The sequence below is a fragment of the Camelus ferus genome, chromosome 9 (genome assembly GCF_009834535.1).
Source record: "Camelus ferus isolate YT-003-E chromosome 9, BCGSAC_Cfer_1.0, whole genome shotgun sequence".
In the NCBI taxonomy this organism is placed as follows: domain Eukaryota; kingdom Metazoa; phylum Chordata; class Mammalia; order Artiodactyla; family Camelidae; genus Camelus; species Camelus ferus.
In genome coordinates this window covers 60,242,868-60,266,963 of record NC_045704.1, presented here as the reverse complement: position 1 = coordinate 60,266,963, position 24,096 = coordinate 60,242,868, and the positions used below count along the sequence as shown (strand labels likewise).

The following is a 24,096-nucleotide window of genomic DNA, read 5'->3' as shown; positions in this document are numbered from 1 at the left end:
TAGCCATAAAAAACAAAACATTGCTTTTTATGATAACATGAATAGATTTAGAGGTATGCAGATGAAATTAGTGAGACAGAGAAAGACAAATACTATATAATTTCACTTATATGTGGAATCTAAAATTTCTAAAAAATAAGAAATCTAAAAAAAAGATTTTTTAGATAAAATAACAAATAAAACAACAAATAAAAAATCTAAAAAAATAAAACAAATAAACAAACACAGCAAAACAGAAATACTCATAGATGGCGAATAACCTGGTTGTTGCCAGAGGGAAGGTGGGTAGGGGGTGTGAGTGAAATAGGTGAGGGGGATTAAGAAGTACAAACTTTGAGTTATAAAATAAATAAGTCATGGAGATGTAACACGCAGCATAAGAATATAGTCAATAATATTGTAATAACTTTCCACAGTGACAGGTGATAACTAGACATACTGTGATCATTTTATAATGTATAAAAATACTGAATTACTATGTTGTACATCTGAAACTAATATAATATTGTAAGTCAATTAAAAAGGGAAAAACCAGATAATAATAATAAAGTATACAATTCAATTAAAAATATTAGCATGATAAAGAGGGCAATAAAACAAATTCTTAGACCTCGTTTTTTAAAAGTAATTGTCTTTTCCAAAATTCCTAAGAGATATCTGTCAAAATTAACCAAAAAAATGGCAACAAATACAAAAATGTGAAACTTGATTAGATCCTGGTATTTTAAAAAAGACATTCTTGTGACAATTGGGAGGATCTGAATAAGGGTAGAAGTTAGGTGATATTTATGAGATTAGTGTTGTCTTTTGCAAATATGATGCTATTGGGATTATGCCAAAGTATTTAGGAGTGAAGTGTGGGTGTATAAAGAGATGATAATTACAGCAAAATGTTAATAAACGGATATATAAATAAACCCTCATTCTGAATTCTATGGCCCAAAGGTCCCCACACCCCTCAATTGTGTATTATGATACTGAATGCAATCTTATGTAATTGGTAATTGTGCTATCTTATATAATTTATAAGATGTTTTAGCAAAATTACATGGGACGATATATACATGTTATATATAAGAGATCAACTGTCTTATACGTAAGAGCTCTTCAAAAAGTTGCTTACCTAGTCTCAGGTTGGGAATGTATGGACTTTGAGTCAGATGGACCTGGCTGCTAGTGTGCTCTGCTACTTATCTGCTGTATCACCTTGGACAAGGCACTTAACTGACCTAAGATTTGTTCTCCTCTTTAATAGTCCCTACCGAATAAAACTAGTGTGACAATTAAAGGAAAACAAAAACCTAAAACTCTAAGCACAGAGCATGTGCTTAATTTAAAGGAACTATTATTGACACCCCATTATAAAGCTGGATCTAGTTTTTTGGTAGGAATACACAGCACTATTCTGACTTGGATTATCTTTCCCAAAGGAAAACACAGAGACTCTGAATCTTGACTCAAGCAAAGCGTATGAGCAAGTCTCACATAATAACATGAGATAACATAATCACTTAAAACGGAGACATGCTTGACAAAGTATCAGCTAACATCCAGATGTAACCATCTGTATTGTTAAAAAATATTACATCAATGAAAGAAACTTTTTATGAAGTAGTATATGACTTTGTTCCTGCATACAAGGAACTAAAATCCAGTTGCAGAGGCAGCTGGCAAGATGCAGGGGCCATGGAAGGTCAGCAGCAGTGGAGTAAGGCAGGCTTTGCTCGTAAGAGCTGACTAGTATACAATAGGTCTTAGGTTTGAGCCCACTGATTGCCCAGCACTGCCTAGTCCTGTGCACCTGTCATCCCACTGATGCAGTCCAGTGCCAAATGCTGCCAGCTCTGCCTTCAGAACACTCCCTGATACCTCCCCTTCCTCACCTGCCCCCGCCCCGTCTCTTCTTACCCACCCCCAACCAAGTCACTGTGCCCACACCGCAACCTCCTAACTGGTCTCCCTGCTTCCTCTTCTTCATCAGCAAAGACTTCTCCACCCAGCAGCCAGAATAATTCATTACAACACTCCAGTCATCTTTTTACTCCTGTTCAAAACTTTCTACGACTTCCTCTTACACTGCGAATAAAAAAGTCACAGTCTTTAAAAGGGCCCACAGAAGTTTATCTCTAGGCTCTGGCCCTGGCTGCTTTTACAACTTCATTTCCTGTTACCCTCCGGCACAGGGGTCCCTCTGAAGTTCCTTCCGTAAGTGCTTGAAGCCTACCTCAGGGTTTTTGCTGCTGTTCTTCCTCTCTACCTGGAATGCTGCTCCCCGGCACAGTCACCTGGCCTGTTCCATCACTTCCTTTTAAGTCTCCACTCAGCAGCTACCGTTTTAAAAAGAATCTCCCCTGACCACACTTTATAAAATACTAACTACCAGAGAGTGGCTGAATGAAATATCTCACCTCCACCCCCACAGAGAACTATGTAGCTATTAAAAAAAAAAAAAAAAAAAAAGAATGGGATGATCTCTATAAACTGATATGAAATTATTTTACAGCCATATGGTAATTGACAAAAACAAGGTACAAAAAAAGAGTATGTTACCTATTGTTTAAGAAAGGGAGTTAGAAATAAACATATGTATCTGTTTATATTTGCAAAAAGAAACAAGAAAGATAAAACAGTAACAAACAATATGTTATGGGAGGAGAGAAAGGGAGGGAATGGAATTTCTGAGCCTATCTTCCCTCAGTATCTGCAGGGAATTAGCTTCAGGACCACAGTGGATACCAAAATCCAAGGATGCTCAAGTTCCTTGTATTAAATGGCATAGTATTTGCACATAAGCTATTCACATCCTGCCATATACTTTAAGTCATCTCTAGATTACTTAAAATACCTAATACAATGTAAATACTATTTAAATAGTTGTAAATACAATGTAAATGTTTTATAAATAGTTGCCAGCATGTGACAAATTCAAGTTTTGCTTTTGGGGAGTTTTTGAGTTTCTGGAATTTTTTTCCTGAATATTTTCAATCCAGGGTTGGTTGAATCCGCAGATGCAGAACCTGTAAATATGGATGGCCAGCTGTATATGATTTTGATTTGAACCACATTAATCTTTTACATATTTAAACATTAAATCAAGAGGGGGAAACTCTAAAATTGAATAGAAAGAGACAAATTAATGAAACTATGTATCAATTTGGTACCATAATCACACAGAAGAAAAAAATTATACAAGTAACTTTAAAATACAGTGTTCTGTATATATTTAGTGGGATAGATGGAAGAATAAAAAGAACTGCTAAGAAATCTTAAACAGTATTTAGTAAAGTTGTGCTTGGTAGTTGTATTGGCGTAGCAATTATGGAACTAGTTTGTGTTTGTGTGGGGTTTTTTCTTTTTTAAAATCTTTTTACATTTTTTCTTTTTACCTTCACCTTTTTTCTTTTCTTTCTCTTTTCTCATTCTCTTTCTTTCTTTCTTTATTTTTGGAACTGATGCTAAGAATAGAATTCTCCCTGTAGGGAAGGGAGATACTAATATGGAATGGAGGAAAAGGAAGAACTGAACTGGTGGATTAGCCTTTGGTAACAGGATAAACTCATGACTTTGTGAAAACTATTTCCTAACTCTGAAAACTGACAGGGCCTAGAACAGCCTTCAGTAGAAGGCTACTGAAGCACACCTAGCACCCTGATCTTAATTTCTAAATACCATCCTCCACTACAAGGAAAAGGAAATCTAATGATTTCAAGGCTGAGGCAGGAAAGGTACAAAATTAGTCCAGAACATCCTTCTATGTCAGAAAGTAAGGAAGTGTTCAAAATACTGATGGAAACTATGGCAACTGTACACTGAAGCTTGGAGGGGTTCCCACTTGCCAAGTTAGGAATCACTGAGCATCACAATGGATAATGGCAGGAATGCCATCTTAAAAATATACCCACAAGTCCATACTAAAACTAAAAAAAAAAAAAATTAAATTTAAAAAGGTGCAAAAGTGCAAAGGCTCTTCATTATTGCAGAATGTCAATAAAGTATGAAGAAAAATAGAAAACTGCCATCTACAAACATTTTAGTGATAATGGACTTGGGGAAGAATCACCACTGGGTGCTAAAACATTGGGTGAAAGATTGTTGAAAAAGGATATTCACACAATCTCAAAGTGCCACTTAATCACATATTACAGACACACTTCATTTTATTGTGCTTTGTTTTATTGCACTTTGCAGATGTTGCATTTTTTACAAATTGAAGGTTTCTGACAACCCTGCGTTGTCAGATGATGGTTAGCATTTTTTAGCAATAAAGTATTTTTTAATTAAGGTATGTACATTTTTTTAGATAGCGCTATGGCACACTTAAAAGACTACATATTGTATAAACATAAATTTTATAGACAGTAGGAAATCAAAAAAATTGTGTGACTTGCATTATTGCGGTACTCATTTTATTGCAGTGGTTTGGAACTGAGCCCGCAAAATCCCCTGTATACATGCCTATATTTTTTCCTCTAATGGAGAAATCTGGTGGACTTCACCTTAACAACTGGCATTAATGTGTCCAATAATGAGACAAATGGACTGCATCTGCATCCTGATGAGATGCACGCCTGTGAGAAATTTCTGTCCAGGGAAGTTGACAGCAGAATCTAAGCATGTAACTCAAACTGAGAGACATTTTTATACAACAACTCTTCCAGATCCCTCAAAAATGGCAGTGTTATAAGCAAAAAACAAAAGAAAACAAACAGCAACAAAAATAAAAAAAAAACAGAAAAAAACAATGAAAAAGAAAAAGAAAGTTGGCAAGTTTAGATTTTTATATTAAAGGAGAGTCGAGAGGCATGACTACCAAATTTGGTATATGATCCAGGATCGGCTTCTGGACCCTATCTGAGAACAATACTGTATCAGTGATATTATTTCCTGACTGTGATAACAGTTCTAGGGCTTAATGAAGATATGCTGCACTTAGAAGACGTATGTTGAAATATTTAGGGGTGAGATGTCACAAGAACTGTGATTCTCAAATGATTTACCAAAAAAAAAAAAAAAAGTTAATTGTGTGTGTGTGTGGGTGTGTGTAAAACAGAAGTAAACCAAATGTTACCAACTGGTGATTCGAGGAGAAAGGTGTGCAAGTGTTCACTGCACTATTTTTGCAATTATTCTAAAGATTTTAAATATTCCAAAGTTAAAAAAAAATTAAAAAGAACTATTAACCGCTTCCATTTCCCCTGCCTCTGCAACTCCTAATGTCTGTATTAGTAAATGTTCACCATCGCCCAGCATCTAGATATTTACTTGTTTATTGCCTTACTGTTTTTCTCGTCTTCCTGTAAGCTTTACAGTGCCTGACACACAGTTGATAGTAAATAATTACTTGTGGAATGACTGGTGTTCACAATCATTTTGTGAAGCAAATACTAGCATTATCCTTTCTCTGCTGTGAGCTGTGCTGTCTCTTTAAAGGCAAAGATATGGAGGCACGCAGAAGTTAGGGAACTTCTCACTGGAGAGCTGGTACTGTTAACCACTCTTTTGCAGCTTCCCTAGTGAAGCTGGCTTGGTTCTCAAATGGTTCAGCTTCCACCAAGCTACGTGAGTTTTCCTTAGCCTATTCAGAGAAAGCGATGCTCACGTTTGCTAATTAAAGTGACCACTGAATAAATACACGAATTAGGTGGGAGACACCATCATGGGGGTACTGTTTAGAGAAACTTGCTGGATGAGGTGAGGCTTGATGGGCAAACTCGGTTTGTGGTGGAAGAGAGAGCACAGGTACACTCTGGGACCAGGGAGAGACCAGTGCACATGGAGGAGGGCAACCCCATCCATTCAGTCTCTGTATATGCCTCTCCCTTTTCCCACAGCCACCAGTATATAAAACCTTCACATCTCTTTGGGACCTGTGATGGTGCCTGCCCTGGCCTCCCTGTCTCCAATTCTGCTCAACTACAATCCTTTTCTCTTTACTGCTGCCAGGTCATTCTTCTTCCTCAGTGCATGGCTCTGATTCTGTCAGTCCCAGTAAGAGTCTTTCTTTGCCTGCAAAAGAGAATCCTCACTCCCAAATGGGACATTCAGGGCTCCTGCATGGGGCCTCAAGCTCTCGTGGGCACACCAATTCTCCAGTAACCGTGATGGCTTTACTGCCCAAGTTCACCCTGTACACTTTGCTCCCCAGTCCTTCTTATCTGGTTTCCTCCTCTGGGAATCTTTCCCCACATCATGGCACGTCCACATACCACCTATCCTAGGAGGCCAGATTCAAATACTCTCCCTTCCATGAAATCTTACTTCACCAAAGATATGTGATGTCACAAAAGATGTTGCTCTCTTCCCTCTGCACACCCACAGCATTTTATGTTTATCTCTCTGACAACATTTACTTCTGTGCCTTACATTGTAGGTACTTTTGAGCATCATCTCAACCCCCAGCCCCCTCCTAGGTTGTACTCCATAGATGCCTGCACCCCAAAGACCTTCAATAAACGCTGACTGCATGGAGGAGTGGGTATAGCTCAGTGGTAGAGTACATGCCTAGCATGCATGAGGTCCTTCCTGGGTTCAGTCCCCAGTACCTCCATCAGAATTAAATAAACCTAATTACCTCCCCTGGAACCCACTCCGTCCCCAAAACAACACAAACAAGCGAACAAAAAAATAAACGCTGAGTGCAGAGAGGAGTAGGGAGGTGGATCTGGTGAATGTGCTAAGGGGCCTCCAGTGGGAAATTCCAAGGAAAGAAGCACTAGTTGTATGACTGAATCACTACGCTGTACACCAGAAGCGAACACAACATTGTCAATCAACTATACTTCAATCAAGAAAAAAAAGTACTTGTTCAGGGGGTTGTTATGCTCCAGGGGTTTGGCAATGATTTAACTAGGGGCCTGTGTGAGGAGAGGTTGATGAGGAGGGAAGGTTAAAAATCGAGACAAAGATACCTATTTCACGACTTAGCTGAAAGTGTGTTAAAGGGATGAACGCAGTCCTAGGCACTCACAACTTGGCCCTTTTAAGTTCAGAAGGGAGAAGAAAGGGGCACTAACCGCACTAATTAGGAATCTCGAATTGAGGACCCTGCTCCAGCTGTCGGGCAATTCTGAACCGCCGCCCTCCGCGCGGGCGCGGGCGCGGGTGGACTTGGCTTTGGCCGCTACGCGCTCCCGGAGGCGGAGGGGCCGGCGGACTGCGCGTTCCGTGTCCTGAGAGGCCCGCCCCGGGCGCGCCCACGGGCTGCGGAAGCGTGAAGAGGTCCGCTCAAGTTCTGGGCGACAGTCCCTCGGGAGGGAAGTAACTTGGTCACTTAGTCGCACAGAAAAGGCACCCGTTCCGGAGGAACACGGGGCGAGAGATGGGCGGGGGTCGTGGGGGTTAAGAAGGATCCCCCGCGGGAGGAGAGAGCGCAGGGACAGGGAAAGAAGGCAGAGTCCCGTCTCTCGTTTTCCCCAAACAGGCTTCAGAGCCCACGGTCCGCGTTCTTACTGACCACTCTAAGGAGACTTGTGGGGGACACGACTAGGTCCCGCGCGCGGCCTCGTACCCCACGCCAGCCCCGCGACCCCAACTTGCAGCCGCCGCGGGCCCCACCCGTCCACCGGGCCCCGGAGCCCCGGGGCCACTGACACCCCGCTCTGCCCGGTCCCCGCGGGCTCCCGGGGGAGGCCTCCACTCACCCAGATTGAGCAACAGGCAGATCGCGCCAAGGGCCCTCGCGGCCCACCCCGGGGCGCTTCCTGCGGCCATGGCGGTGCGGCCAGCCTCAGAGACGCGGGCACAGCCCAGAGTCGCCTCTGCCCGCGGCAGAGGGCCCGCCCGCCGCGCGCCCCGCCCACCGACGGCGTCACCGCCCGCGTCCTTCCTCCTTCCCGCGAACGCGGTCCCCGCCCAGTGCCTCCTGACGAGCCCCGCTGCCCGTTCCGCTCTCTGGGGTTCTCCCTTAAAAATGGCTTGCGTTTTTACAACCAAGTCTATCCTCGGTCCTCCCGCACCTCCCGCACTTTTCCTTGGCATTCGGAACATAGTGGAGGCGCCCCCGGAGCCGGGGGTGTCAGACTGTCGCTCCCTGAAAGCTGCGCCCCGCTCGGCTGGCCCCTGAGGTGACAGCGGAACTCTATGCTGGGACAAGGAGGCTCCGAAGCGCCCTGTGCGTTCATGGCTTTCCAGCAGCTGCAGCAGCGTGGAGTCAGCTTTTCCTGCCAGTTAATCCGCTGTTGCCACCCTGGGCCAGGGTGAACCCCTTTCTTCAAATGTGAAAACGAAAGGAGACGGGGCATGTTAGACAACGCTAGGAAGTCTGGGGTGACCTAGTGCGGTCCCTACCCCCACTAAAGCGCCTGTCTCTCCTCATTCAAGGGCTGCCACTTTTTCCTTAACACTGGCCCCCGCCCCAACCCTCCCTTTTCCAGAGCTGGGATTCCCAGCCTCGGGTTTCTCCCTTCCCAGTTTCCTCTTGTTTCACTCTTCCTCTATCTCAGCTATGGACTTGCCCTTAGGCGGGGGAGTCAAGGCTGTACACTCCCTCCCTGTTTGGCCTCCCAAAATCTCTCTCCTTCAAGCTGCAACAGACGCTTGGAACTTCCCATCTTATTGGCTAGTCTTCTCCCCTTAAATCCATCTGATTCCACACCCAATTCCTGTACTCCCAGGACCTGCTCCTGGCGTCGGCCTCCCTGTCGGCCCTTTTGTTCCAGAGAGCAGCACCAGAATGACCGCTGCCTAGCCGCTGGAATTCTGGGAACTCTGTTACCATGTGAGTAGGAAACTCCTCCCATGAACTGGAGTCCCTGCAGTCCAAATAAACACGAACATGTTTGCCAGTTGTCAGACAGTGGAAATGTGCTTTATTGTTGCTGTCATTGCCACCATCCTCAGGTAGAGACCCCAAAACCACTCAAGGCGCTTGAACTACACTGTAAGAATTCATGAATTCTTAAATTAGCCATGAAATTGTAAACGGTACCTGTAACAGGTGAAATCTCTGGTACCAATGTCCTGGACCACTAAGCCTGCTACCTGTAGACATTCCCTGTCATCTGTAGATGTTGGGAACATAATAAGGCAGGTAGAGCGTGTAGCACAAAATGTGAGAAGATCAAGTTTCTCCTCTGCCTTGGGCTGGTAGGAACTCCGGCCAACTTGGAAAAATAGGATGGAGTCAGACCTTTAGGCCCTGGGGAGTCCCTGAAAGTTTTGGAGCTGGGAGGTGATTTAACAGCAAACATTTCTCCAGCATTTACTATGAGCCAGACCCTGGGTTAAATGCATTACCTGCTTTAACTGAATCTTGCTGCTCTCCCTATCTTTACAGATGAGGAAACTGAGGCTCAGAGAAGATTAATGACTTTCCCAAGGACACACAGTAAGGGGCAGAACTGGGAGTTTAACCAAGGCTAAGTCGAAAATGCCACTCTTACTCTTTCAGGCAGGCTGGGCAGCCATGCTGCTGACGGACTGGCCAGCAGAAGCTGTCAACCCCCTCAGAAGCAGGGTAGAGGAAAGGACTGCCCAGGCACCTGGGGCTGGGAAATATCCCCCAGGTCAGAGTCACTAGGCATCAGGGAAGGAATAGTTCACTAGGTCTTTCTTGGTTGGCTGCTCATCTGGCCAAAAAACTGCCCGTTCTTTCATTAAGAGAAATGCTGTGCTTCCATCAAGCACTTTTAGAAGCATCTATTTTCCTGGTCTAGCAGACTTCATGAATCAAAAGCAGCTCAGAAAGGCTGGACCTGCATTACATTAGGCCGATGGCCAAAAAGGGCATATTCATGTACTGAGGACTTGCCACCTGTGACCAGTGTTGAGAGGTCTGGTTTCATCTGCAGAGGATCATAGACTAGAAGGTTGGAAGGGAGGGCTCATCCACGTGGTATGGGCTGCTGCTCTTGCCAGCACATCACCCTCTGATACTCTGGCTCTGGTTCTTGCCAAGCTTGAACTACCCCCAGGAAGTTAAAGAATCCCGGAAAGAGAGCAAAACACTGCTCCTAATCCTGCATATGTGAAAATCGTCCTTGCCACATGCAGAAGTGGGCATTCACTTCATTTATATAAACACGGTGGGATTTGCACCAAGGGTGTAGGGGGGTAATCTTTATCCCATAATACTGTTTCCCTTTTTTAAATGTTCCCCAGCAGAAAAGAGAGTGTTTGGGGGAAAAAATAAGCAAAAATAATACATAACACCTAATATGGAACCATTCTGGGTACTCGAGAGATTAAACAGTCACATTTCAATGTCTGACCAAGCCAGCAGCTGAGAGAAGTCGATAAGGATGCAGTAAATGGGGCTGGGGAGCAGAGGAAAACACACATTAAAGCCTTTGAAAGGCTTGTTTTAAATAGAAGAAAAACAAAAAGGAAGTACTTCCCTCTGCTTTTTACTTCCATCTAGTTCCTTTTGCATATTCTGTGAATTTTAAAGAATTACAGATAGGTTCCAACTAATGAACTATCTCTACTATGACTTTAATCATTCGATCATTCTTCTCCATTTGCAGATGTGGTGAACTCCTCCAAAACCTCCCGGCATTTGAGTTGTGCAGGGAACAGAGACGAGTGTACCGTCTGGTCTCACTGAACAGGACCGTGTTCCTCCATCCTGGAGAATGCTTGCTGACTATTTCACGGCCAGGACAACATGACGTAGTTTAAGGAAGACAGCGCAGTCTTGCTGCCAAGACCAAGGAGAAGATTGTTTCTCCTTCTCCATCTGTTTCCTCTCACCACATCCTGTCCCCCCACACCCAACCCCACCCCCCACTGAAAAGCAAGCTACATTCTGAATGTGCCTCTCAGGCCTCCAGGTCTGTGTGTTGATTCTGGGGGCATCACAGCCCTGACAGTCAGGGTAGATGTATATTTATTCTATCTTTTCAGCAGATGACAGTAAAGGGTCTTGAGAAAGGGGTGTTTTTATCACTGGTACAAAGGCACCATTTGGGCTGGGGGCGGGGTGTGATGATAAAGGCTGCAATTCACCAACCCTGAGTTTAGCAGGCCTAAATCAGGGACTGAATTCCAGGCCCCCAGGGCACAGTTTCACAGACCGAGAGAGTGCCTGATTAAGTGAGGAGAAAGAAGGACAGTGGACTCCAGTCGATGTAAACAGCCATATTTTCAACATAATTTACTACAGGTCTCTGAAGTGTATATAAAACATTTTAGTGCAACATCTTACAAATAGTTTTCGTTTTAAAAAAACAAACAAACAAAAACAAATCAACAGCTCTCTACATCATGCACGGGTAGTCTGCTTACCCCACCTCTGTTTTGTTTTGTTTTGTTTCTTCAACAGTTAAAGCAGAGAAACCATTGTTTGGAAAAGAATACGAAAACTTGCTACAGAAACACCCTGGGGAAAGAGGGTGTGGTCGTATCCATGTCTTGGAATGGGCCTAGCACAGTGTAGTTTTCCATTAATGCAATGACGGAGATGTAGGTAAGTCAAGAGAGCAGTCAGCAGCTTTCCTCTCCGGGTCTCAGAGGACGAAAGCTCCAGCAGGCAGCGTGCAATGAGGTCTCCCAGCCACTGGAGGACACCATTACCACTCATCGGACGCCACATTTCCATAGGAATGGCCAAAAAAAGAAGGTCCTGGGGATTTTCACAGAAAGCTGAAAAGCTTACCCTTTGACGGTATCCCCTGGCCTAATAGAAAATGCACAGCAAAAAAAAAAAAAAAAGCAATTATTAAAATACTGTTTTCGGTTTCTTTTTTTTTCCCTTTCGAATCCTCTGCGACCTCTTCGCTCACTTATGCGCAGCACCAGCTTTTCTACACGTGTGAACCAATTCAAACTCAAATCTTCATTACACATCCCAGTTCCAGCCAGCCCTCCGGCATCTTTCCATTCAGTTGGAAGGAAAGTACGTCCTCTTCCTGCCTTGACTCAGTCTATACATTAGGGGCCAGCAACTTCCCACTGAAGCCCATAGCCCTGAAATGAAGAAATGGGGCCCAAGACGGCCTTCTTCCCTCACCACCGCTTCTGTACCGTACCTCTAAAGCATTGATGCAGCATAAGAAATGGGCATGAGCATGTGAGGCATCAGTGGGGTTAAGGTGGCTGTGTCTACACGTCTCATCTGGGAGGGAGGGAAGGCAGGCTACGGAAGGCCCTCTGAAAATGGCCAGACGATCGCCTTGCTGCCCCTCGGCTGTGACACAGCAAAGCACCTGCACGCCCGCAGATCCCGGCAGGGCTCAGCACCCATGTGGCCTGGAATCCCACAGCCTCTCCTGGAGTCTGTTCAGTCTCAGAACAGGGTTTCACCACAATCTCTCTGGTTCGACTTCATTCTAGAGTCCCTGGTGGCTTTTTCCGTAAGTGGGAACTCCCTTGGGATTCAAGATGCACGGTCATAAGGAAGGGAGATGGCACTCTTGGCCAGCAAACTACGGCAAAGCGAGGGCGTAAAAACATCTTCACGGCGTGAGCAAAAGGAAACACTTGCAACCGGTGATGCTCCGGGGGAGCCAAGCATCTTGCCTATGAGTGTAAAATAACAGGTGACATTAGCCCTTGCTGGGCCCTAAGAGGCTTTCAAATAAAAAGCCGCCATGACAATGAACAACCAAATCACCTCAAACCACAAACAAGATCTAAGAAAGGGAAGGGCAAAAAGTCCATAGACAAAGACATGTGATCACTTTCTGCTGAGACAAGGTAATCCAAAAGGATTACAAAGGGTTGCTTCTGGGCCTCTCCTGGGCAGGCATCCTTATGGCAGTGAGACGCAGGTCAAACGGTGAAGAAGAAAGACATCAATACCTTTGGGAAAAATCAAATTGTGAAGAAGCAGAAAAATCTAGTCTTCATAGTTCCAGGAAGGCAGTCATTCCTCCCTGTTCTCCAACTCCAAGCTCTGGAAGCCCCTGCTTCCGCTGCTGACTGTCCCCATCTTCAAGGACCTTAGTTGTCAGCCAGCCCCAGTGCCCCCTGACAGTGTATGCGGTGGCTGCTTGGGCCCCGTGTGTTCGGTTCAGTGCTGTCCCCTTTCCAGGCTCACTGGCCACTTTCCCTTAAGAATTTGGCAAAGCACCTTAAAATAGAAGCCCACCTGCTCCCAGTTACCAGTTAGAGACTGCCCTTGCAGAACGGACCAAGCCAATGACCAGCCTTTTTCCTTCCTTCACTAACCATTGGCTTTGATCAATCTGAAAGTCAATAGCTGCTAAAGGCAGCCCTCTGCCCACTTCAGCTTGCAAAGTGTGTGCTGTTTGGAGCTTCTGATCTGTTCTCCAACAAAGTCTGCTTATTTTTTGGCAAGGTTGGGATGAAGCCTATTGCCTCCCCAACAGGCTAGACTGAGAACTCTCTACTCCTAATGGGGTTATGTAGGATTTATCTTGTACATACACAGTTCTTTGAAGCAAAATTCAACACTTTCATCTTGACTACAAAGTGGTTCCAACAACTCCAGCTGAGGGAAAAGATAAGATACAAATTGGACCCACGCTACACATAATTTTCAAGTCTCGTTAAGGAAGTAAAAAACATTTGGGTATATTTTGACCCATGGGTGGCATTTTCAAGTGTGCAAAAACAAAAAGTCTTGGAAGAGATTCTTTTGCACTATAAAGTTCGTCCTTCCATCTGCTATCAGTTATATTTAAGAGAAACTTGTCCACAACATAATGGAATCCAAAAGGGTAAACCAAAGGGATTGAAAAAAGAGTCCCAAAGACTTACAAAGAATCAGAACCCCTGTAACATCTATCTGAGAATACTATATAAATCAGCGAGTAGATATGGCACTGGGAGCTACTCACCAGATAACCAAAAACAAAAACAAGAAACTTAATTCTGCAGGATGGTGGCATCTGCTCAAAAATAGCTAACCAACCAAGACTGCCACCTAGAGGCAGTCTGTCTCTGACCGATCGGAGACTTGGAACACTTCTTAAGTCTGACCATGTTCTGCCAGAGTGTCCCAGAGGTCAGGTGCTGTCCGATCGCAGAGCAAGAGGCAGCAGGGAGAGCCTCAGCTCCTCCGTGGCTGATGACCACTGGGGACGCCCTTAGTCTATGGCTCCTGGGTGGATACTGAGCACAGGGGGCTCCAGGCAAGTAGGGGAGTAGTTGAGGTGTGGTTCCTTGATCCACAACAGAGGCACCCCATTCTTCCCATCAGAGTTCTTGCTGGAGTTCCGGCTCTTGAAGCGCACCAGCAGGATGGTGATGATAAGGATGCCAAAGATGGGGAAAGGGTAGAAGAAGACGAAGTAGAAGAGTGCATCATTGGAGCAGATGATGGACTGCAGGGTAGAACCTGAAAAGGACCAAGAGAGAGACAAGACCATGAGGACTGAGAATCTGGGCAGCTGCTCGTTCTGAAGACCTCAGCCAACCCCATGGAGGCCACTTGGGGGAATTCTCGCACCCGTCCTATCCTTCCCCCCTGCCACTAATGGAAGGGAGACCACCCTTGCATTCTTGTTCTCATAACAGCACCTCTTGCAATTCGCAGCCAGAAGTCCAAACAAAGCCATGCTTCCATTTCCCACTGTGAGTCAGTGTTACTGTCTGGAAGGCCACATGAGAAAATGTAATTTATTGATTGTGAACTCAACTACATCTGGGATGCTAAAGAAGCCGACCCCACTTCAGCCTGAACCTCCTTCCCAGCTGTATTTTACACGTCCCTTTGCACGTAGATCTACTGCCAATGTCCTTTTTTGGGACAGAACATACATTCTCTGCCCACCAGCTTCTGAGAGCTGTTTGACCAGAAATGATGCTTGCTCGATTAATGTTATCAATTAAATGTCATCATTGAACTCTGACAAATGTCTGCAGTGTATCTGTGGCTGCACAGCACCCAGTGTTAGTCATTCCTGGATACAGAGGAGAATGAAACCTCATCCCCTCGACCTCAACCTTGTTGAGGACTGCTCTGTGACAGGAGGCTGGCCTCTGGGAGGCTGCATTTTCTCTGTAAAATAAGGCTGCTGGATGATCACTGTGTTCTACAAAGCTTACTAAATTTGGACAGCCACAGTGGGCAGATAAAATGTGGTCTAAACACCTGCCCTGGTACTTTTGGACAATGGGTAGTTCAGCAGATCCTTAGGGAGTCTGAGTACAATTTAGGGGTTTTTTTTTGGCTTTTTGTTCTACTGCACAGCTGCTGCTTATTACTAAGAAAATTTAACTTACAGTAAAATTATTAGATTTCCAAAGTCTATGAAATTGCTGACAGTCAACCACTTTTGACCAACAAAACCTCAATTTCATAGGGTTCTCTCTAATAAACAGGAGGTTGTCAAAGAAAAGAAAAAGCTGACAAAACCCAAAATTATCTGATAAAATGTTTTGATTGAAAATAAATGGACATTTCTAGCCAATTTTTTAAAAAATTTCTGCATCACAGGCTAATTCTACTAGAATAAACACCATTTTCAGTCTGATAGCATACACATTTTGACAGAAGGTCAACCAAGACTATCTTGTTAGAACACACAATGCAGGTCAGCAAGTATTTCCTCCAGTCTCTGCTCATGAGTCCCTCGGTATGATGAAGATTCTGAGTTCTGGACCATTCTGTAGCAACAGCTGATGGCTAACAGAGTTGCCACTAAGCTCTTCCCAGATGCACAATAACATCACTGCCCTTCTAAGCTGGTCTTCTCAACTAACCATGCAAAATCCACCAAATCCTCCAAAATAAAAATGACCCAGGAACCTGAGAAAAAGAGAATGGCAGTGAGGTACTCAGACTTCATTTTGTTTTTTTCTCTCTCTCATGTTGCTAATTCACTAAAGAGAGACTCAGCTGGATATTCTAATGAGTAACAAAGTAACATCTAACAATATGCGTGTATAATGAAATCTTACTAAAATACAATCTGGCAGAGCATCAAGTTTATTATAAAGACTAGAGGGTATATTATCACTTTAATTCCTGCTCTTCTTCTTTGCAAGGGCAATCAAGGGTCAGTTATATAAACTGGTATGTCAAATCCTAAACGCCCATAACAGGTAAGAAAATTGCTTATGAATTCACCATCAAGCTCTGAGTTTATCTTTCAGACAGCTGGACTCAACAGTGACATCTTTCTCCTGAAAACTGGCAAAACTCACTTGTGTCCAGAACACGGATGCCGATGGGGGCTGACTCCTCCTCTGTCAACCGGTACCATTCCTTCTGAGGGCTGGGCAGCCACTCCTCCACGCGGCAGGAGTAGTTCCCCGTGTCCTGAGGGCTTGCCTGCAGCACTGTGAGCCGGTAGAGCAGCGGGGAGAGCCTCTGGAAGCGAAGCCTGCCCTCCCAGGGGCTGCCCTCTGGGCCAAAGACAGCATCGGGGCCCACGCTCAGCAGGGCTGTCCGCTCTGTTGGGTCTTCTTCCTCCTCCTCCTCGTCCTCCCCCTCCTCCTCTTCCTCCTCTCCATCTTCCAGGCCAAGGCCACCGCTTTTCCCTCTAGCCTTAGTCCTCAGGGAGTACCAGGCTACAGCAAAGCGGGAGTCCTGGCTGGAGCGAGACACGATGCTACAATCCAGCTGGAAAGCTGCCTTCTCAGACACTGTGGCATTGGGGACCACTGTGTCCACCTGCAGGGCAGCATCTGGGAGAGACAAGGCTGTTTTAATTTCTGCTCAAAACAACCTAAAGATACATACACCCCAATGTTCACAGCAGCAATATTTATAACAGGACAGGGAAGCAACTTAAATGTTCACTGACAGATGACTGGATAAAGATGTAGTGTATATATACAATGGAATACTACTCAGCCATAAAAAAGAATGAAATAATGCCATTTGCGCATGGATGGACCTAGAGATTATCACACTAAGTGAAGTAAGTCAGACAGAAAGACAAATATCAGATGATATCACTTATATGTGGAATCAAAAAAAAACTGACACAAATGAACTTATTTACAAAACAGAAACAGACTCACAGACATAGAAAACAAACTTACAGTTACCAAAGGGGAAAGGGGAAGGCAGGATAAATTAGGAGTTTGAGATTTGCAGATACAAACTACTATATATAAAATAGATAAACAACAAGGTCCCACTGTATAGCACAGGGAGCTATATTCAACATCTTGTAATAACCTATAATGAAGAATATGAAAAAGGATATGTGTATGTGTGTGTGTATATGTGTGTGTGTGTATATATATATATATAGTGATATATATATCTGAATCACTATGCTGTACACCAGGAACTAACACAACATTGTGAATCAACTATACTTCAATTAAGGGAAAAAAAAAAAACAAAAAACCTAGGCAGGGAGGATATAGCTCAAATGGTAGAGCACAGGCTTAGCACACATGAGGTCCTGGGTTCAATACCCAGTACCTCCTCTAAAAATAAATAAATAAAATAAATTACCTCCCCCCAAAAAATAATGAAAAAAAATTTTTAATTAAAAAAAAATCTAACAACCTAAATGTCCACCACTACATATGTTCCAGTAATATAGTAATACACAAGAAAATTCTATGCATCTATTGAAAGGAATGAGAGGGTGCTATATGCAGGGATATGGAAAGAGATTAGAGAAAAACAGTCAGAGTACAGAACACTGTACTCTGCGTATCATCGTGTGGAAGAAAACAGAAAATACGTTTTATTCTGACAGACCATTCTGCTTATACTTGCGTGGAGTATCTGTGGAGCAATTCACAGGACGCTGGTAACAGGATGCTTATAGGAACGCGGGGAGGGAGGGAGGGACACTTATCCTCACTGTAACCCCTTTGCAGGGTTTAAAGAGTGTCCCCCAACATTCATGACCATGTGGACCCTCCGTATTTCCTTAATTGGAAACAGGGTCTTCACAGAGGCAACTAGTTAAGATGCACGCACAGTGGATTTTCGGCAGGTCTACACATAAGAGAAGAAGGCACAGAGACATGAGGAGAGGGACACAGGACATGGGAAGACGGAGGCAGAGACTGGCGTGATGCAGCTACAAGCCAGGGACACCTGGGGCCACGAGGAGCTGGAGGAGGCAAGGAAGGACTCCTCCCTAGAGCCTGCAGGGGGAGCATGGCCCTGATGATACTTTGATTTCACACGTCTCGCCTCCAGAACTGGAAGAGAGAAAGTTTCTGTTGTTTTAAGCTGCAGAGTTGGTGCCAATCTGTTATGGTGGCCCTGAGAAACAGATCACCCCCTCAACAGCTTTTGAATTTAAACTGTGTATGTGGAGATTGTTACCTATACCACAGGGAGCCCAAAGAGGTAACTATTCTCTAAGGACTAAAGCCAAACAACAGACAATAAACCTGAAAGGGTTCCTTACCCTGAGCATGGACCCCCCAGGATGACAGAGTGTCCTCCTGACTGAGGTGGGAGACACAGAACAGCCCTGGAGAGATACCTGAGCTGGTGAGTCACATTGCACAGACACCACCAGACAGCTGTATCTGTTTCTCTGTTTTGCGGTTTTGGCTCCTTGGGGTAGGTTGGAAACAAATAATTCACTCCCTACCTCCTAAAAGGCCTCCCTTTGGTTCTGCTTATGAAATGCTCATGAAAGATGCCACGGTAGCATCCACAGAAGCAGAGACCCACTCGGATTCTACTTGGATGACGACCAAACAGGAGCACTTTCCAAGCACTGCCCTGGGCTTTCAATGAATTGGCTAATGTTGCTTGCAGGTGAACACAAAGCTGGGGTTGCCACCGCTTTTGTGGGGCTCTCCCAGGCCCCTCCACGTCCCCCTCGGCACATTTGGAATTTCATGTGCACCGCTGGACACCGAGACTTAGGAACCGGCCACAGGGGTGGGCAGAGAGAACCAGCCCGGCTCTCATGGGGGACAGGAAGAGGCTGGAGGGGTGGCGGGCAGAGACCGCAGGACATTCAGTTCCCTGGAAGGGCCCCCGCCATGTTTTCTCCCTTTACTGTCGTCTCGTCTAAAGCTTACAATTTTTCGGGGCTCCTGCAAGCGCCTTATCTACATTAATGACTCGATACAAGTTTTTTGAATGAAATTAATTCCTACCTTCTCACAACCCTCCTCCCCTGAACACACCTCTCTACCAATTGGGTTCCTCGTGTCTGTCCCCTTCTAGAAGAGGCCGATCCATCTCCCTGGTTGGACTTTGACACTCTTCCCTTCCTTTTCCATGGGTAGGCCCCAAGAAAAAATTTGCCCCTACCCCTTCCTGATGTCATGGGCTGATGCTCCCATGCTGTGACCTTGACCAACGACTCTGGCTGTGAGGCATGTAGTTCTCTCTTCCCCAGTCCTATGAGACAGACACAACTACTAATCTACTCAGCTACAGTCTCACCCAGTTCTAATGTTTCATACTTTGGTCGCTGCTGAACAATGCAAGCGATTCTTAACCTAACTCTTATAGTTCTGTTATTTCACGTCTTCTGTATGTTCAACTGACGCCTCAGAAGCAAGGCTTTGAGGTACATGCACATAACAAATGTTAGGCAACCAGTAAAAACGTGGCCGTGAAATGTCTTCAGTGATGTGGGGAAAAGGCTCACAAAAGAATGCTGGGCGGGGAGAAAAAATCACAGGAAACAGTGAGATCATGACTTTGCTGAGAGAGAGAGAGAGAGTCTGAGGATATGTAAGCAGTGAGATTACAGATAACTTTCCTTTTCAAAACTATACTTTTCTGTTTTCCAAATGCTTTGTTATTAGCATGATGATCTTAGATAATCAGGGAAGGCAGGCAGGCGGGCAGGCGGGCTGGCTGAGCCAGGCTACTCAATTGTCTGAACACAAGGCTGACACAGGGTTGCAGACTGAAGGGCCACGATGTGAGCACACAGGATGGTGGGCAGGAGACGCGGTGACCACCCCAGTCCGCTCTGTGATGCACTAGCTGTGGGGCACTTCTCTTCACGTTTCAGTTCCCTTGTTGGTAAAACCTACCACTCCGGGTAAGGACTGAACGTAAATAGCCTCACTGTGGCTCGGATGCAGCTGGCTGTCTCCTCCTACACCACCTGAGGCCTCAGTGTGGTGATCTGCAAAATGGGTGGGAGCTGGAGGAGAAGGTGGGTGTTCAGCTACTGTATCTACCATTTTACCTTTGGGAAAAGACAAGCAAGCTGCTGCTAGGGAAGGTAAAAAGAAAAAAAGGCTTCAGGGAAACATGAGTGACTCTGTTAAAAGCAGAGGCGATTTCCCTGTAGCTTAGGCAAGACAAGGAGGAGCGAGATAACATCTCTCTCGTAACAAAGAGTGTAATCATTCCCCAAAGTGTGTCCTGTGACGTGTAGGGTTAGCACAACCAGGAAGCTCCAGGGTTCCACCAAAAAAAAGAGCTGCTCGACTGAGATGTGAAAACGTTACAAAAGCTTCCAACCAACGACCACCAACAGGAACATTCGATGTTGGGAACACAAGACAGAGCATTCCCACAACACAGATCACAGTTCATTCCTGCTCTGTGTCCTTCTGAGGAACACTGACTCTCTGCTCTGATGTGGATGAAGGATGATGTGCTGCTGCAGAAGACACAGGAACCCTGCGCATCTTTGCTTTAATTGTATGTTTGAATGTGTAACAGTAATTCTACCTAGTAATTATGTGCATGTGGGTACTTTAAAAATATAAAGACAAGAAAAACACCAGGCCACATAAAAGATAGTCATTAATACCAATAAAATTATTAGGAAGTGAGAGCGTAAAGGCTGCAGTGACTTCACCTTTTTCTATTTAAATCACGTGAATCAATTCTTTTCCACTGAAAATCCACAAGCTGAATTTTCTGAACCACAAGGCCACTCTTAACAGGATTTTTGCCACTTACCTTACTCTGAACATATCCTTCAAAAAAATATCCTAGGCTCTGGAATAATTGAAAAATGTTATTCTAGTTAAGAAACAGAATCACCTAAGGCCAAAGCCAGATGTGCAATTTTCCACTCACTAGGGAAAAAAAATTTAAGATAATTATGAATGTAAATGCAAAATGTAAATGCTCATATATATATATAACAATTACTTTTGTTAATTTCATTAACAAAAATGGCACACTTAGAGAGGAACCACCGAAGCGGGTGGAAGCCTGGGGGTGTTAACCCTTACCCGGTCGCGAGACCCGAACAGCGGTCTGGCCGGCAGTGTCCTCCGCCCGTTTGTACCAGACGCCGCCGGGGCTGGGCAGCCACTCCTCCACGCGGCAGCTGTAGGTCCCGCTGTCCTGCACCGCCACGTTCTGGATGAAGAGCCGGTACACGCCCGGGGACGGGCTCTCCACGTGCAGCCGGCCCTTCAGGTTGTTTTTCGCCGCCTGCTCTCCGTAGTGGAAGGTGGCATCGCGACTGAGGCGGGCCACGGTCTCCCGCTCCGGATGGTTGGGCTTCCACACGAACCACTCCACCACCAGCTGGGAAGCGGCGCTCGTGCGGTTCAGGACCACGCACTCCAGCTGCACCTGCCGCATCTCCAGAACCGACAGGTTCCCCTGCGCCTGGCTGAGCTTCAGGCGGCTGTCTGGAAAGCAAGGAAAGAGATGTGGGCAACAAGAAAGCAAAGAGCCACTTAGCACGCACCCTTTCCAAGCACGCGTGACCAGGTGCCTTCCAAACACAGGAGGCCAGCAGCACGCTCAATTAGCGGAGAAGCGTTTCTCAGACGTGCACCCTGCACGTTCTGAGCTCTTGATTACAGGTCTCAGTGCCTGAGTTTCAGGCACTTCACTGTTACAGTAACAGCTGTCCCCTAATTTATTACCCTCATTAGTTCAGATGCTTAGGAGAGGACAAGCATGCATGGTAGGTGATTGCACATCCAGTGACAGCAGACCATGAAGAATATGGCCGACTGGATGGGGTGGCCAGTAAGGAAAGGAAAGGGCATGGTGAGAGCCCGGCTCAAAGCAAGAGCAAATTCTTCAAACTGACCACATGAAGGCTAGAACATGCTGGGCTGTCAACCTCAAAAGAACTGCAGGGAAAACCCAACTTAATATGTTCTCGAGCTGGCCCGAAGAATTGTGGTTCTTACTTTCTCTACCAAAAAAAAAAAAAACAACACAAAAACCCATGTGGGTTCCCTCTCAAGGCAGGAGCAGAATTGATCTGCCATCAGTAAAGACTGATATTGATGGTGGTTTGAAACCTCAGCCAATCAGATTCTTCTCCAGAGAAAAAGTGTCATTAACCACAGTATGTCCTGATAGCACATTTGCATTTTCATAAAAGGCCCGAAGGAGCCTCTCTGGACCAGAGGGGTTGAAAAGCTATGAAACTGTAAATGCACAGAACCCCTCCTGAGTGATACCTGAGAAGGGGGTGGGCCATGTACTTTCACTTTTCACTTCTCCACCTCAGTACTGCCAGAATGTTTTATAATGCACATGATTACTTCTATAATAAAAGATCAAAAAAAATTTTAAAAAAACAACAGAGAATATATTTTAAATAATCAGTCTCTCAAAATATACACATGGGAAGATGTTAACTCTGGTTGCCTCTGGTTGAAAGACTTTTTTCTCCTTTGTGCTTTTCTAGTATTTTCCAAAAGCTCTATAAATGTATGCTTTCTTATCAAAAAAAAAAGGAGAGGGGGTGGTGGAGAGGGGGAAGCGACAAGCAGCAGGGTAGAAAAAAACAATAAAAGAAAAACAAACTAAAAATCTCAACTGAAAAAGGGAAATGTGTTGCTTTAAACTGTCCTGTAAGTTTTCTATTTACAGTGTTAATATTCCCCATAAACAGAGATTTCACTACTGTGTTTTGACGAGGAGCCTTGTGCACTGCCCCAGTGAGCTCGCTGAAAGTCCGTAATCGCCAGTGGGGAAATTCCCGTGATACATTTAGGATCCACCGTGAACCTCTTAGTTTCAGCACAAGTGAGAAAAGGGAAAAGAAGGATGATGACTAAGAGGAAACACACGGTGGGGGAGGGGTGAACCCATCCTCCCAGTGGAGAAAACGGTCAGAACTAAAAACAGGAAGAACAGAAACCCAGCAGCACATCTGTGGGCCTCGGGGCAACCTTCAGTTTTCAAAAGCCCCAGGGACTGGCCTGAAGGCGGGATGTAGGTCACTGGAAATACCAACAGGAATCACTGAGACCAGAGCTTCCTATTTCATGCACCAGAAGGGTCGGCATAAAATGTCACCGCGAGGCCGATGAGAGTCCCTGGATTGGGGCAGTCTGAGAAATCCAACATCCTGAGAAAAGGAGGCACCAGCCCCACGGCATTCTGTGGGCCAGGCCACGTCTGGAATTCTGCATCTGGTTCCATTTGCTTATAGAATAAACTTTTCCTGAGGCCTCCTGGGAAACAAGCCGTGAGAACAGAACGGTGAAGAACACAGGACTTGTGTTCACTCATGGGGCTTCCTGTCCAGTGAATCTGAACACATAATAACTTCCCGTCCAGTGAACAAGTCCTGCATAATAACCGATGATAAATGAACTTCCATAACTATAAATACGAACAAGTAGTTCATAATTACTTACGTATGAATAGGCATGCCAGGTGGTGACAAGCTACAAAGGGGGTGGGGAGTGGGGATACGGAGTGACTAGGGTGTGATTTTAGTTAAAGGAGCTAGGAACACCTCTCCAGAGAAGAAAGAGATAGATGGATATCCATGGTCAACATGTTCCAGGCTAAGAGAACAGCAAGTACGAAGGCCCTGGGTAGTCCAGGAAAGCAACCATTCATTCCTTTTTTAACCAATATTTATGAAGGGTGCCATGCCAGTGGCAGGAGATACAAAGATACAGTCCTGCCCTTAAGTGCTTACAGTAGAGAAGAGAAGTAGGGATCCTTGGTGATACAGGAGAAATCAGAGAGGGCTTCCTGGAGGCGGTGCTGAGTGAAGTCTTAGGAATGGGGTGGAGACAAGGGAGAAGCGGCAGGAGAGGTGCATTCTAGGAGGAGAGGGCAGCATAAGCAAAGGCATGGAGATGAGACTTGGCTGGCAACATAGCATCCCACAGCCCATCAGGAAGTACAGGTAGAGACAACAACAAACTGTACAGCATACAGGAATGAGGGATGAAAAGGGAGCTTAAGGACACATTATGTGAGAAGTTCAAAGAACTAGAGCTTTTCAACAAAGAGAAGGGGAGACTGACAGGGGCACACAGGAGCTCCCTTCACATATTTGAAAGGACATAACTCAGACTAATCTTGGGTTGTTCTGGGGCAGACCTAAAACCTGAGAGGGA

The 24,096-nt window shown here is 45.2% G+C and overlaps 2 protein-coding genes across 5 annotated transcripts in view; both read right to left on the bottom strand.

Annotated features, from left to right (window-relative positions):
• Nucleotides 1-8,286, bottom strand: part of CD58 (CD58 molecule) — a 35,588-nt gene extending 27,302 nt beyond the window's left edge. Inside the window, exon 1 of one of the 2 annotated variants that reach the window (XM_032486962.1) lies at nucleotides 7,641-8,286. In XM_032486962.1, coding sequence (XP_032342853.1) covers nucleotides 7,641-7,986 — 346 coding nt within the window. In that variant the 5' untranslated portion in view covers nucleotides 7,987-8,286. The remainder of the gene's footprint in view (nucleotides 1-7,640) is intronic. The other variant, XM_032486961.1, reaches the window with a different exon arrangement.
• A 2,775-nt stretch (nucleotides 8,287-11,061) lies between these two features.
• IGSF3 (immunoglobulin superfamily member 3) overlaps nucleotides 11,062-24,096 on the bottom strand; it is a 97,003-nt gene continuing 83,968 nt past the window's right edge. For all 3 annotated transcript variants that reach the window (XM_032486958.1, XM_032486960.1, XM_032486959.1), the window contains 3 exons: nucleotides 20,995-21,402; nucleotides 16,051-16,533; nucleotides 11,062-14,239 (listed from right to left, as the gene is read on the bottom strand). In XM_032486958.1, coding sequence (XP_032342849.1) covers nucleotides 13,989-14,239; nucleotides 16,051-16,533; nucleotides 20,995-21,402 — 1,142 coding nt within the window. In that variant the 3' untranslated portion in view covers nucleotides 11,062-13,988. The remainder of the gene's footprint in view (nucleotides 14,240-16,050; nucleotides 16,534-20,994; nucleotides 21,403-24,096) is intronic.